This window comes from Eurytemora carolleeae, unplaced genomic scaffold (genome assembly GCF_000591075.1).
Source record: "Eurytemora carolleeae unplaced genomic scaffold, Eaff_2.0 scaffold767, whole genome shotgun sequence".
In the NCBI taxonomy this organism is placed as follows: Eukaryota; Metazoa; Arthropoda; class Copepoda; order Calanoida; family Temoridae; genus Eurytemora; species Eurytemora carolleeae.
The window spans coordinates 91,220-109,590 of record NW_019399112.1 but is presented as its reverse complement, the minus strand read 5'-3'; the positions used below and the strand labels follow the sequence as shown (position 1 = coordinate 109,590).

Sequence of the window (18,371 nt, the reverse complement as noted above, 5' to 3'; positions counted from 1 at the left end):
GGGGGTGCATAGGGGTTCACAGGGGTATCCCCCCCTCCATTACGCTACTGTTTATGGGTAACCCTGTATCTGCTTTCGTCCAATAAAGATGGAAATATAATAAGTCTGCCTTTTCATTCATTAGTTACTAAAGATCGCATTCTCACTTAACAAATGAGAAAATTAGAGTAAACCGATGAATGTTAATAAACTAAAATAACATCCTACTTCTAGTGCTATTTTTATATAAACGGTATCAACTTAAATAAAGATTACTTTTAAAGACGACATTTTGATACAGCCGTTGCAGATTTTACAGTAATTCACAGGCAGTAGAATTTTAAATTGTGTTTTATTTATCTGTTTTCTGAAATGATTTTTCTAATTATTAATCTTAGATTTTTGTTGTTTTGGCTATTTTTTGTAAAAAATGTAATTTATATATTTTTTATACTTTTTAAAACTTTTACATTTTACCCCCATTTTTTCTAGTTATGTGGATTATTTTTATGATATTATTGAAAAGTGTGAGATAATCACCGAACATATTCCACTGACAAATAAGGCAATTGACAAAATTTAATTTGATTTTAAAATCGTATGTTTAATATACAGTGGTCCGCGTTTATATAATAAAATAAAGACTACTTTTCTACTAAAGTTTTGATTTCTAACAAGGTTTTTTCAAATAATAAGCTTACAAGTAAACCAAGAGAAGCTTTTAATTGACAGCTTCTCTTGGTTTCCATATTTATGTGTGTTAAAAGCTTGGTATAAATACAAAATTGAAATCAAAATCAAAAGTCGTCTTCATTGTCTTGAAATATACGACGAGGACGGTATAAATTGATTATTTAAATACTTCTAAACAAGCACCGGTGTTTATAATGTGATAATGTTAATTTTGCATTTATAATGTTTTTGTATATCTTATAATTTAAATTCACAAAAATATATTTTCAAACGCATTATGAATTTCTTAAGCTGCAGTTCGATCAATGGGTTCCTTCGATAATAAATTTTAAATTTGATACTTCACAGTCTTCAGATTGTAATCTCTCAAGCTAAAATCAATAAGAATTTTGGCAAATATTTCATAAAAATTTAATGCTGAAAAAGTGTTCGATAGTTCTGAAATGTAAATGTCTAGGGCTACGAAAAAGTATAAGTCAGTTAGTTAATCAAAGATGAATGCTCTTCAACACTTGAAAGTCTAAAACCTATATTGATATCTCATTCTTGAAACCTCTTGATCTTCTTGGACATCATAAATTCTTTTCTTTCTCTTCCTTTTCCAAAAAAGGATACAAAAAAGAAAAACAAACATGTATAAAAAATTCTACCCAACTTATTTTGATATTCCTCTCTACCAAAATAACGAAGGGGAAGTAGTTTAAAGGATTTAAAATATTGGACTTTGCGCGCTAATTAGTAATTATTATTTAATTTTTATTATTATTGGATGGTGTCGTTCAGAAAAATTAACGAACAATAAATGAACGATTTCGAGAAATTAAAAAAAATATTTACAAATGTTAACGATTATTCTAAATCGTTCGTTCAAACAAAGTTTAAAAAACTATCGTTTGAACAAAGGATTAAATTGAACAATCTATCAGATAAAAAATAGTCGGAAAATAATAATATTTAAAACCAACAAATTAAAAAAAAAGAAAAGATGTTAACGTACGCTGAGTAAACAAATCGAATAAAAACACTAGGGTTTCCAACGTAATAGATTATTCTCTTACGCGTAATTACGTGCAGTTACGCGTAATAATTTTCATTTCGTGTAATTTCGCAGGATTACGCGTAATCGGAGAAATTTCCATTTCGCGAAATTACGGCGTAATTTCGCGTAATTTCTACAACGTAATTTCGCGAAATTTTGTAATAATTACGCGTAATTAGCAAAACTTCAATTTCGCGTAGTTTCTACACAGTAATTTTGCGAAATTTTTCCTTAATTACGTCTATGAAATTTTGATGTTTTAACTTTTAATTTAAATAAAACAACTAACTTACAAGGAAAATAATGTCACGCAAGTTGAATCAGAATTTCAGCCAATACATAATCTATAAAATTTTTATATTTTCAACGACTTGTTAATATTTCAACCTACTTTCTCAAGCTTACCTTCCTTGTTTGAAAAAATGTCGAAATAAAATCGTCAAAATATGTTTGATATGTGTAATGCTCCTGCGTAAGTGAAAGAAAGTGTTACGTTTCGTTACGCGTAATTACGCGTAACGAAATTACGACTGGAAACCCTAAAAAACACCCTTCGTAAATAAGTTTATCTACTTTTCTAGTCTTCTGTGTTTTTCAACGAAGTGCAATGCTGTTATTTTTAAGTTGGTTCTTACATTATCTAAATTAGACTTAGAATGTAGAAGTTTATATTATCGTATTTTGTTCAGTTTCTATTCTTATAATAGGAACTGGAATTGAAGTTACGTTAACAAACATAAGTTTTAGAATAATAAACAGTAATTTCATTAACAAGGATAAAAAAACAAATATTAGAATAATAGGCCTGTCTGTTATAATAAGTTATCGAAGCAATAGCGAACAGATCTAACAGCCAAGTTCTTCTTATGACATATTAAAAAAAAGCTTGTAGAAAAACTACATTATACATATATATTTCAACATCATAAATTGTAACCATATAATAAATTGTATCAAGGTTTCTAGATCAGTAAGAAATCAGGTTCAGTTTGGGTTTTACGCTCAGTATTGTCCACACGCAATCTTAATAGAATAAAAGATATATTTGGTTGTTTTAGGTGTGTTTTAAATCATCGAAATCTGAGCGAAATATTCATAATTTTGCTTTTTAATGTTTCTATCCACGCCACCATTTTTCTTCAGAATTTTCTCTTTTTCTTGAAGGATTAAAAAAAATATGGCTTAAAGGGAGTGTTCGCGCAAAATGAGAGGGGGTATTGGTTTACGGCGAAAAATTATCGATGGTGATTGCTTCTAATCTTACTTCTATCTGTTGCGTCTATAAGGAGAAAATTGTTTAAAACGACTCATACCAATTCAGAAAGTTTAAATATACTACTCGGATCGTAAAAAATCTATTTAATTCTAAACATATCATTCAGATATTACAACCAATAATCATCGATAATTTTTGACGCATTCGTATAAATTTAATATTTTAAAATATTTTTAAAATTTTTTTTTTATGGTCTGAGAGTCTTTTGAAAACATTTATTCCTGTTTCGAGGATTTTTGATAATGAAGACGACATTTTCATATTTTCCAGGAATGTTCGAAAATCCAGCGCCAGCCGTGAAAATAAACTGTAATTGTAAGCTAAATATTCTAAATCAAAAGTATTTTGATTTACAGAGAAAAACTGTTAACTTTCGGATTTACTCCTTAATTCGTCTATTGTTTATTAAGCAATCAACCAAATCGGTTGAAAGCTGAGCATTGTAATTTCAGATTTAATGCATACACAAAAGTTTACTCATCTTGAGAAAGATTTTGAAATTATACAATCAACTAGCTTGGAAACCCAGCGTTGCCCGGAGTAGTCACCGTTTACACGTGCTTTGTTGTACATTATGATTTGATCTACTTTTCCATTTTAAAGTTAACCTACTGAACTTAGAATCTTTAAACCAAGCCAAGAACATTCCTGTGGGCCAACCAAGTTTCCCAATCAAAATTTGAGGAAAACGGTCCAGAGGTTCCTGAGTTATGATCGGACAAACTAACAGACAGACAGACAGAGATTACAACTTTATATTTATAGATGAATGATATTTTAGCACTTGATAATTTACCTGAGTATAATCAAGAGAGAAGCCAGTATTAGAAGTAGTATCTAGAGTGGGAGTTGCAGCAGCAGAAGTAAACAGATGTAGGCTAAAGGGTCTCTGATTACCTAGAAGGAGTATTAACAATTATTATTATGTAAAGTAAAAACGACCGGAAACTTTTGAAATATAACAACCTGAAGATTAATTTAAGTTGTCTGCCTTAAACATATTTTTTTTAATGGCTTACTTAATGATTTGGCAAAGAAAAAAAAACAAGTTTACAGTTGCAGGGAATCATTAATATAAGGAAATAGAGAGTAGGAATTCTTAACAGTCCTCTATGAAGTCTCATCCTTTTAAGCACATTTTTAGAAGTATAGAAATTACAAAATATATAATTTGTCATATTTCTCTTTAAAACTACGAATATAGAGTGTGGAGGGGGGGGGGGACTGGACTAACCCCCACTAGCGTATTCTGGAATAACGATAGGGTTAAAAAGCTAATATAATCCACTTACTCTGGAATGGTGATGGAAATGATGATGTAGATATTCCGAAAATTCCACCGCAGAATTGAGTAGGGTAGGGAGGAATATTAGCTAAAACTGGAATAGGATTTATTCCATCAAGTGATGTCATTGGTATAGTTATAAAGTTACCGACTGTTGCGCCGTTGCATACACCTGCATACAAACATTATTAGTATAGCTGACAGATATGTACATTGTGCGCTACTTTCATCGGTCGGTATTCTACAGACCCAGCTAAGAAGAAAACCATGGTCATAGTGATCTGTAGCTGTAGTGATTAGTGATGGGAAATAACTTGGTTTGGTGTTCAAGAACTTTTCAGTTGTTTTAACTTTAAAAGGAGAATTTCTGTGAACTTATTGAGGTTCCAAACTTTCAACAAATCAACAATGTATCCTGTAAAATTTGCTGACGTTTATCCAGAGATAGAAACAGAAGTAAAAGACTAAAAAATAAACGATTTTTATAAAAATTGTTTTTGTTTAGTGTTTTGGACATAACTTCTTTTTTAGGGTTCAAATATGGCATTGAGATTGTTGAAGCAAATGTTTCGAATAAATAAATTTGAACTTTGCTGATATTTGTTGAACTTTTTAAAAAGTTCAACACCTTAAAAGTTTTTTTAATGTAACAAATTATTGCCTATCAATTTCCATAAGGCATGAGGTTTTAACCATTGGAAATCTAGGGCAGTTGGTTGGATGTTTCTACTTTAACCATTGGAAACCTAGGGCAGTTGGTTGGATATTTCTACTTTAATTTAAACAGTTCTTGTCACAGAGAAAACACTTTATTTTAAATGATATATTGTCAAATAGATAAATGCTGACGTGATGCTAATCACTGCAAACTAGACAGAAGGAAAAGATCAAAATTTATTAGGTCACATTATACATATTGGAAATTTTGATCACTTTTCTTACTTTCGCAATAGATCTTTGATAAGAGTAGATGAGATTGAAAACATAAAATATTATACTTTAGCTTGACGTTTAGCGAATATGTAGAATTATTACCTTGTGTAGACTCTGCAAGTCCTGATGAGATAGCTTGTGTGACTATAGCTGTGCTGAAGATTGCAAAAGCATCAATAGTAGTTCCACTTGATGTCTTCCATTCAATTCCACAGTAACCCGCTTCAGTTCTGAAAATTTATCAAAATTAAAAAAGATCTATTTTGTTTATAAATCTTTTTTTCCCCCAAATACCTAATACAGTTTTGGTAATCCATTCCAGCAAGAAGTTGTGCACCGGCCCAACCATAACTCTGAACTGTTCCTTGTGTTCCGGTAAAATACTGGACACAATCTTGGGGAGCCCTAAAAAACCAAAAATGAAAAACTAATATTGAGAACCATTTTAAAAAAGAAAATTATTTAAGAAATGTTAAACTATAATTTTTATGAATGTAATGTGCAACAAATTCAAACAAATGCCTTGCTAAATCAATCAATTTATTGACCAAATAAAATAAAAAAAACTTACATACCCAATTTTTGGAAATTTGGATTTTTTATTTATTGCGATTCAATGAAAGAATACTTTCGCTTTAAGAATAATAACGGTTGCCAGTCGTAACCTTGCTTTCTATAAGCAATTGTTTTGTAAACACATTTAACAAAAAAATTAAAATAAGGATTTTTTCCAAGGTTAAAGGAAATCATCAATATCAACTAGTAACTGTTTTTCCAAAAAGCTTAGCTCATGTGCCAATATTAAAAATAAACCTTAAGAAGGGAATTACATGTTTTCTTAAAACTCAATCATTAAGTAATGGATTTAATAAATGTGTCTTTATTGTAAATCTTAAGATATGCATACCTTTGAGGAGATGAGCATTCAATCTGTTGTACAAAAATGTTATATTGTTTAGCAGAAGCAATACTCCCCCAAGTCATAGTTACAGTCGCAGTATCTCCTGTATCTGCTCCCAGATTCACATACACTACAAATAGATATATATGATGTAAAACATAATAGCAAAGTGACTGATAATGTGGTATGTTGGATTTACAACAGTTTACGTTAAACCCTTGACTGAATAAGAATGATAAAGTTATCGTCTTGCTGAAAATTGATTATTTTCTTTTGTGGTTCCCCTAGCTTCAAAAGTGACTTCACAGGTTTAGAAGATACCGTAGTGACTTATGAATTCAGGGTCAAGCCAAGATTTTTGGCTTCTGAGGTTTCAATTTCAATTTTTTTTAATGTATTGTATAGGCCTTGATATTATTGTAGAAATATGTATAATATATGTTTTGGTATTTATCAAAAATACAAAGGATATAAAAAGTTAAACTGTGGAACGAAATCAAAATGTAAAATCAATACTAATACCATTTTTGATAAAAAATAAAAATTTTCCATGGACTTTTCTATTTAAAAAAAACCTCTCTAGCACCCTTAAATTAGTGGTATAATTTGTTTTTATGAGCTAGCCTTGAAAAGTTGGTATAAGGACGTGTATCATACTCCCCTATAGTAACTTTTCATAAGGAGTGGAAAACACAACATTCCTATTAAGTAAAAGTAACATACTGTGATATCCAGTGTTGGTTCCAGAAATTGATGGGGGATTACGCCCGGTTTGTCCAGTAATAGCCATTGAATCAGTTTTAACACCGGCTGTTGTTACGGAAAATCCGCTAAATGTCTGGAAATCCAAGCGCAGCTGACAAACATCAGTGCTAGCCTAAGAAAAAGAATAACAAATGTAAATATAAAACAAAATAAAATAAGCAAGTTAAGCATATTTTGCCAACAATTTTTATCTCCACGCGTTTTACAAGTCAGTATGTGTTGTTGGAAAATGCGCAATTCGTTCATGTAAACATGCAACAACTTCCATAATTACTAAGACTAAGTTCTAACCAATCTTCCTCCCCGGCAGGGGCGGATACAGGATTTAAGTGAGGGGGGGGGGCAATATTTTTTAGGTACAAAAAAATTCATAATTAGGAACAAAAAATCTTAAAAGACTCAAAAAGAGTCAAAATTAATGACTTAAGACTATAAAGCTAGATCTTTAACTTTTCACACATTATAGTTTATTAAGACAAATATTTTTCCTGTTTTGCACTAGAGTTTCTTTCCTTTAAGCATGCTATTGAGAAGCTATTCTGAAAATAGGAACAAAAATTCCAAATTCAGGGGGGGGCGAATGTCCCCAGCCCCCCCCCTTGTATCCACCCCTGTAGTCCCTGGAACTACTGGATCTATTGTGAAGAGATGTTGTGCAGACAATAAAGTGCACAACATATACAATAACCAGAAAATGTACACCTTGAAATAAACAGGTATAGACAACTGTAAATACCATCCTTGCTATCATGGACAGGGAGGTCTGCGTCAACTATACTATCCTTGCTATCATGGACAGGGAGGTCTGCGTCAACTATACCATCCTTGCTACCATGGACAGGGAGGTCTGCGTCAACTATACCATCCTTGTTACCATGGACAGGGAGGTCTGCGTCAACTATACCATCCTTGCTACCATGGACAGGGAGGACTGCGTCAACTATACCATCCTTGTTACCATGGACAGGGAGATCTGCGTCAACTATACCATCCTTGCTATCATGGACAGGGAGGTCTGCGTCAACTATATGGAACGGTTAGGAACTGAAGATCTAACGGCGTTGACGGAGTGCTGGTCTTCCGGAGTGCTGGAAACGGAGTAAACTTGAGAGGATGAGACTCTGCTTTGGTAAACTTCATCTGCTTTAAGGGTGAAAGAGATGGGATCGGAGAAATCGTCCCTGAGCAAATGGGCGTGGATATCGGCGTTGACGGACTGCTGGTCTTCTCCCTTAAGAAAGAAGGAGTAAACTTGAGAAGAGGAGACTCTTCTTTGGTATAATTCATCCGCTTTCAGGGCGAAAGAGATGGGATCGGAGAAATCGTCCCTGAGCAAATGGGCGTGGATATCGGCGGGCAATCTCTTGAGGAAAGCTCCCTTAAGAAAGAAACAAGGTTCGTGACCAGCTGGAAGCAAGGCAAGCATGTTTGACATCAACTTCGAGGGCTTCATATCCCCAGATAACGGAAGGTTAAAAATCGCCTCATACCCCTGGAAGTCATCAAGTGCAAATAACTTCAGCTACCGATTCTTCAGGGCTTCGTAGGGACCAGCGGCAGGAGGAGACTTGATAAGATCGAGAACCTGGTTGGCGGTCTCCTGGTTGAAAGAAGAAACACAGTAATAAAACTTCGTACAACTGGCCGTTACTCCCTTGAACGCGAACTGGGCCTCGACTTGAATGAACCAGGCCTCCGCAGACTCCAGCCAAAAGGCTGGAACTTTAACTGACACAGTATTCAACAGGTCCAACGAGCTGGGTTCAGCTAGGATTTGATCATTATCACCGTCCTTAGGCATTTCACTGACGAGCGTGTAGCTATAAAGTATATAAACAGTCTATCGGCCTATAGTATTCGAGCTCGGGGTCACCAATTTAGCTACGCTCGTTTTAACAACGCCTGGTTTACTATAGAGTACTTTATTTAACTGAAAAACTAAATTTCAAACTTTAAAATATTGACATAAATATATATCGAGATGACGTGGCAGAATTTTCTAGATCCTCTTGCCGCGTCTCCGTATCCGGCTCAGACTCAGATCGTCTTCCGCCACAAAAGTGCATTTTTATGGCAATTTTTTCGGGTCGAAAATAAATTTTCTCTCGAAATTCCGCAATGTTTTCGCTTCCTTTTGCAAAAATTTTTTTTTGTGCGAAAGTTGTAATTTAATAACGCGCTATTAGATTTAAAAAAAGATCTTAAGTCGTCATCGGGATCTTTAAAATAGACTAAATTTATATAAATACTTTGCTTTCATGTCTTTCTGTTTTTTTGTTTGTATCCAATAAACGTTAAAAGGGCTGAGCCAAGTGTGACCAAACATTTTGAAAGGGAAAGTTTATGGATGCTAGGAAATACAAAAATTTGTCTCCAAAATATTTATATTTTCGTCAATAAAAAACCATATAAAAAATTATTCCTCTAAATTTTTAATGTTTCATATTGTTCGAAAAGAAAATGCTCTCAGATACAGAATTTGTGCGCAAAGCTCAAAAAATGCCTTGTAACTAATTATATTTTATGTACCTTGTTTATGGTATACAAACAAGTTCCAGTCGCTGTCGGGGTGTAGGTAGAGGGATATCTATAAAAAGAAAATTAAATGATTTCCGAAAGTTCTGAAGTAATATTTGGCTTACCCGGGGTTTTGAATATAGGTGTTGTTGTAGTTGACGGTTGACCCGCAAGTGGAGACGGCCAAATAGCCTGAGATCGATAAAACAATGCTACATTAATCTCCATGAAGGGAATATAGACAAATTTATAGTATTATGTCTGATTGATAACAATGCTCATTTCAATTTGACCTTTGTCTAATAGAGAAGAAATGAGATTTTTTTTATGACGAAAAATTTCGCATGTTCAATTGTTGTTTTTGAAGTTGTTAAACTTGCTGCTGAATAGCCTAATTTGTTGACCCTTCCCTTCCATGTTCAAGTAAACACAACTGTGTAAAATTATTTTTTAATGGAAAACGTCTAAACCCCTTACTTAAGGATTTCCGTTGTATAAAAAAATGAAGAAAAAAGTCAAAATTAAGCGTTTTTAAAGATACCTTTCTAATTCGGTTTCTCTTGTAGAATTTTAGAATTTCTATAGAAATCAATAAAACAATGATGTACAACGACGAAAAAAGGAAAAATCTACATTGGTATTTGGTGTACAAATTTCAAATCAGGAAAGTTTCCGAATCATTGAGTTCGTGCAATAATATTTTATAAATTTCGGAATGGGTTAAATAAATGCAGTTTCAGTTTCTATCTGTTTACAGTACAGAAACTCTAAAATTGGGTCCAGGCCACTATAAGCTAAAATGGCTGTCAAAGCCCAGCCAATTAGAGTTCGACATTCAATTTTACATGTACGGACTCGGAGGTTATAAGTTAATTATAGGGTACACATACAAATCAAACAAACTGCTCATATATAATTTTCGAGTCACTTAAGAATAAGAATAAGATAAAAAGGTCTTTTTAGTACTTACAGCAGACTCCGAATCCAGCTGCACATGTGCCTGCAGCTGATCCACTTCGTGATGTACATTCAGAGGTTGAGATACATGTACCGTACAGTGTAGAGCCAGAGTTGGAAGTTACACATCTCTGATGAAAATTATTTTATAAGAAGAAACCAAATCTGTCAACTATGATTTTATGTTTTTTTTAAAATATTTATTTTCTTAAAACATAGATTCGTTCTCGTAAAATTGATTTTACAGAAAATTTTTGGTTCTCAAAGTTGTTAAAAGTTTATTGCTTCAAAAAAATCCGGTTGAAGCAATTAAGATTTCGAAAGTTCTTTGAAAATCGACCTCCGTCCTCCCTTATTGACCTCAGTCCTCCCTTATTATAAAGTGAAACTTCACAAAATTTGTATAGCCTACTTTATAGGATAGACCTAACATTAAAATTTTTTTTTTTAAATTTTTTTTTTTTCATAAAGAAGTTAATTTTTAGCCTTTTAGGCTATTGGTGTCCAATTTTATATATTGGAGTTCATTGACTTGACAATCATTTACTTTTCAATGCATTAGCCCTCATCCCAATATCACTGGTTTGCAGCGAAACTAAAACTGAATACATGCCTCAAACCTCTAACTTTCTAACTTTTTGATAATATATCTATTATCTAAACCTTTATTACATCAAACTTGGTCATTTTGATCTAACAGAATTAATTGTGCCGCGATAGTATTCAAAGTTAAAACTTACCAGGTTAGGGAAGTTAACGATAGCGAACAGAGACAATGTTTCTAAAAGAAAATGTGTTAATTCAGATTTTTTTGTTTTAAAAATTTCAGCTTAAAGGGCGTGTTTGCGAAAAATGAAATTGGGTCTCGGCTGAATCTAATTCAAATTCAGTTTTGATCGCCACTAACTTTAATTTACCCTGTTGCGTCTATAAGTAAAAAATAAAAAAATGTAAATAATCCGAATTTGATTAGGATTCATCCTAAACCTTGTAATTTTTGAGAGCAATCCCTTTAAATAAAAAATTGTTAACAATTTAATGAAATTCTATTTAAATTGTGAACATGCTCTTTTTGTTTACATTTTAACCCTATTCCTGCTATCCCTGTAGTTTTTTTTACATAACTCAAAAAGTATTGGTCTGAGGCTGTTGAAATTTTCTGACTTTTCTTACATACCCAAAGCCCTCCCTTTAGGCCTAAAACCGGGCTTTAATACTAACTGCCTGAGTCCTCAGGCACACTGCCTGAATGAATGCTTTTGCCTGTAACAAAATAAATATTTGTTTTGACCCACTTTCACTTGTCAGATTTTGATAAAATTTAGCTTTTTGGAAAGCCTATACCATAAGGAAACGGATTGCACAAGTTTTGCGAAAAAAAATTGCAAATTTGTCAAAGGAAATTTGCACATTTTTAGTTTTAAAATTTTGCACAAATTTTTGCATATTTGAAATGACATGGTCAAGGTCTTTTTAAAAATGTATAATTTTTCATTTTTTGGACAAATTTTATTTGCAAACATTTTTACTATATAACTGGATTTTGCGATAAAAAATTCAATTTTTGCAAATTTGCAATTTTTTTTGCAGATTCTAAAAGTAGAGCACAAGAGCTTTCTAATGATGTATCATTTGTCATATTTAAACATAAAACATGGGATTTAGAGGGAGGGGGTCAAATTGACCCCCCCCCCCTGCATATCCTGGTTTTCAAGTATCCCAGCAGGGATAGGGTTAAAACAAAGAAGAAAAAAATTTAGCGGATTTTTAAAAAACATTCGCGGATTTTCAAGAAATTAAATTTTTTTACAAAATTAAAAACCTTTAAAACACATTTTTAGAATTTTTTATCATTCATAAACCTTCCCTGTGGTCACGTGATGTCTCACAAAAAATTTGGGCCTGATCGGTTCAGCCGTTTTGACGTTTATCGGATACAAACAGACAGACAGACAAGCCAAATTTATTTTTAGATAAAGATTTTCGCTCATATATATTTATGTCAGCTATAGCTGGCCAATTGCTGGACCGAATGGGCTGACATTCTTTTACACTTGAGTACTTCTGGGGTACGTAGCCAAAAAAAATTCGAATTTTTTTTCTTCTCAAAAATCGAGTTTTTTTTTTCAAAAATCGAGTTTTTTTTTCAAAAATCGAAATCTTTTTTCAAAAAATTTTTCTATAAAATTCGATTTTGAAAAAATTTCACGGGCAACGCCGGGCACTTCAGCTAGTATCACATAATACAAATTAACTTTAATAATAATAAAATGAATTTTATTAAGGCCATTATTATTGGGTTTACACCAGCCGTACAGAATAGGATAAATATAAAAAGGTATGTCTTACAAATCGCTTTATTAAAAAGGCATATATGAAAACAAATATATTACTAACGGTTGCTAGAAACGTATAAATGCCTGGGCAGAATGTAAAAAGTAAAAAAAATGGGCTATTTTTTTCAAAAGACATCTTTCATCAATTTTAAAATTTTAAATGCTTACTTTTATCTCTGGTTTCCAAATGTGTTGTGTTAGGGCTTAGAGGACTGGATTGTCCCTCACCAATAACCAGAGCAACAAATAATATTAATTTATGCATATTCAACCTAGAACAAGACAACATTCTTTTATGAGGCCAGATATATAAAGAAACAATATGAATTTATGCATATTCAACCTAGAACAGGACACAATTCATAGACCTCTTGGCGCTAAATATGTAAAAAACAATATGAATTTATGCATATTCAACCTAGAACAGGACACAATTCATAGACTCAAATATATAAACAAACAATATGAATTTATGCATATTCAACCTAGAACAGGACACAATTCATAGACTCTTGGCGCTAAATATGTAAAAAACAATATGAATTTATGCATATTCAACCTAGAATAGGACACAATTCATAGACCTCTTGGCGCTAAATATGTAAAAAACAATATGAATTTCTGCATATTCAACCTAGAATAGGACACAATTCATAGACTCAAATATATAAACAAACAATATGAATTTCTGCTTTGATTAGAAAATTAGTGTTTGTGACAAAGACTTTATAATAGGATTAATATATCTTTTAAAGTTTTAAGATAAAACATACAACACGGATACAAGTATTTTATGGAAATAAAAACTGCAATACAAAACCTCCAATTATCATATGCTAAAATATTATTTTTTAAATCGGATTTTTTTTTCATATTCAATAAAGTTGTTGAAAAGTTTAAAAGCAAATTTTGTGTATTTTTAAAGTTCCTTTTTATTCTTTTGCCCGGCCCCGTTTTTTAAGGTTATTTTGTACCTTCCTTCTCAGTTAAACACTGATAAGAAAATGAGAAGTGAAACAAAGCGAACTGAATTATAAACGCAAAATCAGGTAAAAAAAAACACGTGTAAACGCGCGCAAGCACTCATGGGTAAAGAGCGTAAAATTCTAAACTGTAAATCATAGAATTAGAATTCATTGCCCCCATTTTGGAAAAATTTTGTTAAAAATAACAAAAACCCGATAATGATTGATAATACAAATAATAACAATCCCAAATATTTACCTTCTCTGGTTTTTTTCCTTCATGAACATGAACATGAACATAAACATGAACATGAACATGAACATGAACATGAACATGAACGCCCAAATGGCTGATTTAAACCTTTGATGATTTAACATAAGATTTTTTTATCAAATAGAATTCATCATTTGAAATTTCTAAGGTCTACACAATTTGGTTGCAAGGATATAGGGATTAGAACATCAGAGTTTGTGGCAAAGACTGAATTCCTTTCCCGGCAGAAATTGAAAAAATGCATAGAACAAATTTTGAAAGTTAAAATTTTGAAAAAATCATCAATACATACAAAGATGTCCGCTGAAGTATATTATTGTAGGTGGAAACTATATTAACGATAACACATTTAAAAGTTAGTTTCTGAAAATGGGGCGAGAAGCCTTTGGTGAAACGATGTTAAAAATTGAGCAATATAAATGTACCCTATGATTTCGCCCTTAGAGTTGAGATAGAGGAGTGTGATACACGACCCTAGTCCATAACCCGACAGAAATTATACTTTTGAAGAAAATTTGGGGAATTCCCCATATTCACAGGCATTTGGGAAATTTTCCAGATTCCAAGGCATTTGGGAAATTTTCCAGATTCCCAGGCATTTGGGAAATTTCCCAGAATCCCAAGCACTTGGTGAATTTCCGAAATTACCCAGATTGCTATAAAAATTTGAAGGTGGTATATTTTTATGATTTTAGAAATTTTTTAAATGACTGGATATTTGTGAATTTCCCAAACCTCTTGGAATTTGAGAAATTTCCCAAATAACTAGACATTTGAGAAATTTCCTAAACTTGAAAAATAAACAACCCTCAGATTCTCTAACAATTTTAGGGAATTACCCATATCCCAGTCATTTGCTGGATTTCCCAAAATTTCCTAAATTCCTATAGAAACTTGAGGGTTGATATATTTTTAAGATTTCCCAAATGACTGGATATTTGGAGATTTCCCCAAACCTCTGGATATTTGGGAAATTTCTCAAATAGCTAGACATTTGAGAAATTTCCTACAATCGAAAAATAAACAACCCTCATGGATTCTTTCAGGTATTTGGAGAATTCTCCAGATTCCTGAAAGAATCTGAGGGTGTTTTATTTTTCAATTATAGGAAATTTCTCCAATGCCTAGCTTTTTGGGAAATTTCCCAAATATCCAGAGAATCTTACAAATTCCCAGGCATTCGGGGAATTCCCCAGATTCCCAGGTATTTAGGGAATTTCCCAGATTCCCAGGCATTTGGGAATTTTCCAATTTTGACAATTTTTTAATTGCTGTCACTCCCTCCAACTAGTCCAAGATTTTAAGGTCAGCTCATTAAAAAGATTAAACTCTAACTTTAAGTGCTAGAGTGCGAGAGAATTTTCCTGACAAATTCCAAAAGTATCTCGTAAAAATGTTAAAAAATATATATTTTCCCTATTGTCCAATATTAACATGTGACCCATGCGAACATACTTTTTTCAAGAGCCTAAAAATATTGATAAATAATAGTTTTTTTTTGAGCGCTGTAAGCCTGTAATGAATCCATTTTTAAGTTACAATGCTTTTAAGGCGCTTCGCGCCCATCTTCTATTTTAATTGTGAACATTTTATTATTCTATTGTAAAACAAAGAAATTCTTACAATCATTCGATTGTCCCAGTTAATGTACAGAATATATTATTTCAGTTAAAAACTGCAACTTTTGATTTTTAAAGGGAGTGACCGGCTATGTAAGGTAGTTGAACTGAGTATGCAGTGTTGTGGAAAGCTTCTTTCGGATTGGTTTTAGAGATTTGTAAAGATTTGTAAACACTGAATAATTTTCCCCCTGATTTGTTGTTATATCAATTTCATTTATCAAAAGAGTTTTATACATTAAAAAACATTTGACGAAGGCTGAAAAAAATTCTATATTGCTACCATCGTCCACCACGGTCCACCACGGTCCACTTTAGCTTTAGCGTAAACTTTGCTGCTAAGGAAGTAAGTCTTTGTTACAAACTCTGATTTTTTATTCTTTATATATTTGCAGCTTAATGTGGTAAACATTTCAAACTATGATTTCTGTTTAATCAAATTATTTCAGTATGAAATATCATAGATGTACACCATCAGGTTGCAAAGATATAGGGTTCATCCTGATTAGATTAGATGTTACCGGACCTTAAAAGATTGGCTTTAATTTTCAAAGTGAAGTAGTGGGAATTTTACTAATATATACGTTCCAAATTACATATACACTTGTAATTATCATTAAAATTACATTATCTATTTATATATAGTTGTAATCTCTGGTTGTCTGGATATGTCCGATCATAACTCAGGAACCCCTGGACCGATGTGCTTCAAATTTTGATTAGGGAACTCAGGAGAGCTTGAATTCTACTCGAATATTCTGAACGAAAAATCGGCTTTTTCTCCGGCCACAGTTGTCTTTGAAAAGTAAGACTAATACCAATCAACATGCAGCGAATAGGCTGTTTAGTATACCCTGAAAGTACCCAAATAAGTGAACGGTCCCTTAAAATTGAAACTAAAAACTCGCTCTCCTGATATGTTTGGAACCTGAATGTGTTCACCTTTGATTTTTTAAACTTAGAATATTTAAAATGAAAAATATATATTTTAAAGAAAGAGACACAACTAGATAAAAAATTATTGGTTTTTGGTTCCTTTTGCAAACACTGAGATTTGATGTTCGATCTACGTTTTACAAGAATTAAATAAGTTTTCAAAATTTTAAAGTTTGAATCGAAAAGAAACCGTCCCTTTAGAAAATGTTTCATTAATTATTTATTGGCTTAACGGTGAAACTTTTTTAATGCCACGGCTTGGTTTTTGTTTTAACATTCAGGTTGTTCCGGTTCCGTAATCAAAGCAGGAAAACCATTTTTTTAATATCTATATATAATAATGTTGTAAACTCTATTTGTCTGTTTGTTCATACGTTCAGAACTCAGGAACCTCTGGAAAGATTTCCATCAAATTTTGATTTGGGATCTGGGAAGTCTTTAGCTGAACCGAATAGAACAAAATCATATAAATTAGAACGGGTTTTGACCCTATCTCTGCTGGAGTACTTGAAATCCAGGATATTCGGGGGGTGGGTAAAATTTGACCCCTCCCCCTCTAAATCCCATGTTTGATGTCCAAATATGACAAATGATACATCATTGAAAAGCTCTTGTGCTCTACTTTTAGAATCTGCAAAAAAAATTGCAAATTTGAAAATTTTGAATTTTTTATCGCAAAATCCAGTTATATAGTAAAAATGTTTGCAAAAAAAAATTTGTCCAAAAAATGAAAAATTATATAGTTTTGAAAAGCCCTTGACCATGCCGTTTCAAATATGCAAAATTTTTACAAAATTTTGCATATTTGAAATTTTTAATCAAGAAAAACTAAAAATGTGCAAATTTCCTATGACAGGTTGTTTGCAAAAAATTTGCAATTTTGCAGTCATTCAGGCAGTGTGCCTGAGGACTCAGGCAGTTAGTATTAAAGCCCGGTTTTAGGCCTAATGGGGGGGCTTTGGGTATGTAGGAAAAGTCAGAAAATTTCAACAGCCTCAGACCAATAATTTTTGAGTTATGTAAAAAAAAACTACAGGGGGGGGTCAAATTGACCCCCCCCCAGCAGGAATAGGGTTAAGCAAAAATTTAAAAAGCTTTCCGTCCGCAAAGTTTCCTAAATTTGTCAACCATTAACTATAAGACCCCCCGTCCATCCATGTAATGTCGTCTTTAAATTGAGATCCCTTCTCGGAGACACCAAACCAAATCATTTTAGCCCCACTTTCTTTGTTCTCCGGTAACGGAGTCTAAACACTTTTATTATTGTGAACAGAATATTTTCATATAAAGAATTAGTGACTTTCTTTAATAATTAATTGTCATTCTTTTCAGAAGTTTCAATATATAAAAAAACGTCTGAGGACTCCCCGACGGTTTTAACCTACATATCATTTAATAGATCGCAAGAATCTTTTCATTATAAAATTATAAAACCTTCTAATAATTTAAATGTTATTATCCATTTCATTTTTTAGGAAATAAAGAGTTTCTCTGCATTATCGGTTTTGATTTGTGGGTTATCCCGTTGTCTATCTGTTCATTATTGAGAATCTTGCAGCTATCCGACAAAATTGTGGAATGAAATTGAATTTGACCTTAAAGAAACTAAATCTGCAAAAAAATTTAAACAAAGAGTAATCAATATTTATCTTGGGAATTATGAGAGGTTTAAATGCGAAAAACCTAGCTGTATATCGTATGAATAAATTTTATATAAAAAACCAAAAAATAACTGAAGCTTTATTAGCTTATTTCTGTTATTGTAACTACCATCATTAACACTCTGTATTTAAATTTATTTCTACATAAAAATCCCTCTCATCTCACCCTGCCACAGATCACCTGACAATCTCCTTCCTTCCATCAACTCCATACCTATCCAAAAACATATCTTGA

The 18,371-nt window shown here is 32.3% G+C and overlaps 1 protein-coding gene across 1 annotated transcript; it reads right to left on the bottom strand.

The window, feature by feature from the left end:
• Positions 1-2,609: 2,609 nt before the first annotated feature.
• Positions 2,610-12,975, bottom strand: LOC111717712 (uncharacterized). The gene is made up of 12 exons (XM_023493190.1): positions 12,850-12,975; positions 11,086-11,126; positions 10,359-10,476; positions 9,514-9,580; positions 9,401-9,458; positions 6,830-6,983; positions 6,113-6,236; positions 5,500-5,610; positions 5,308-5,435; positions 4,280-4,444; positions 3,784-3,884; positions 2,610-2,734 (listed from the first exon to the last, which is right to left on the bottom strand). Exons 1-12 carry the CDS (start codon positions 12,968-12,970, stop codon positions 2,714-2,716), a joined length of 1,209 nt encoding a protein of 402 aa, XP_023348958.1. The 5' UTR covers positions 12,971-12,975; the 3' UTR covers positions 2,610-2,713.
• Positions 12,976-18,371: the final 5,396 nt, after the last annotated feature.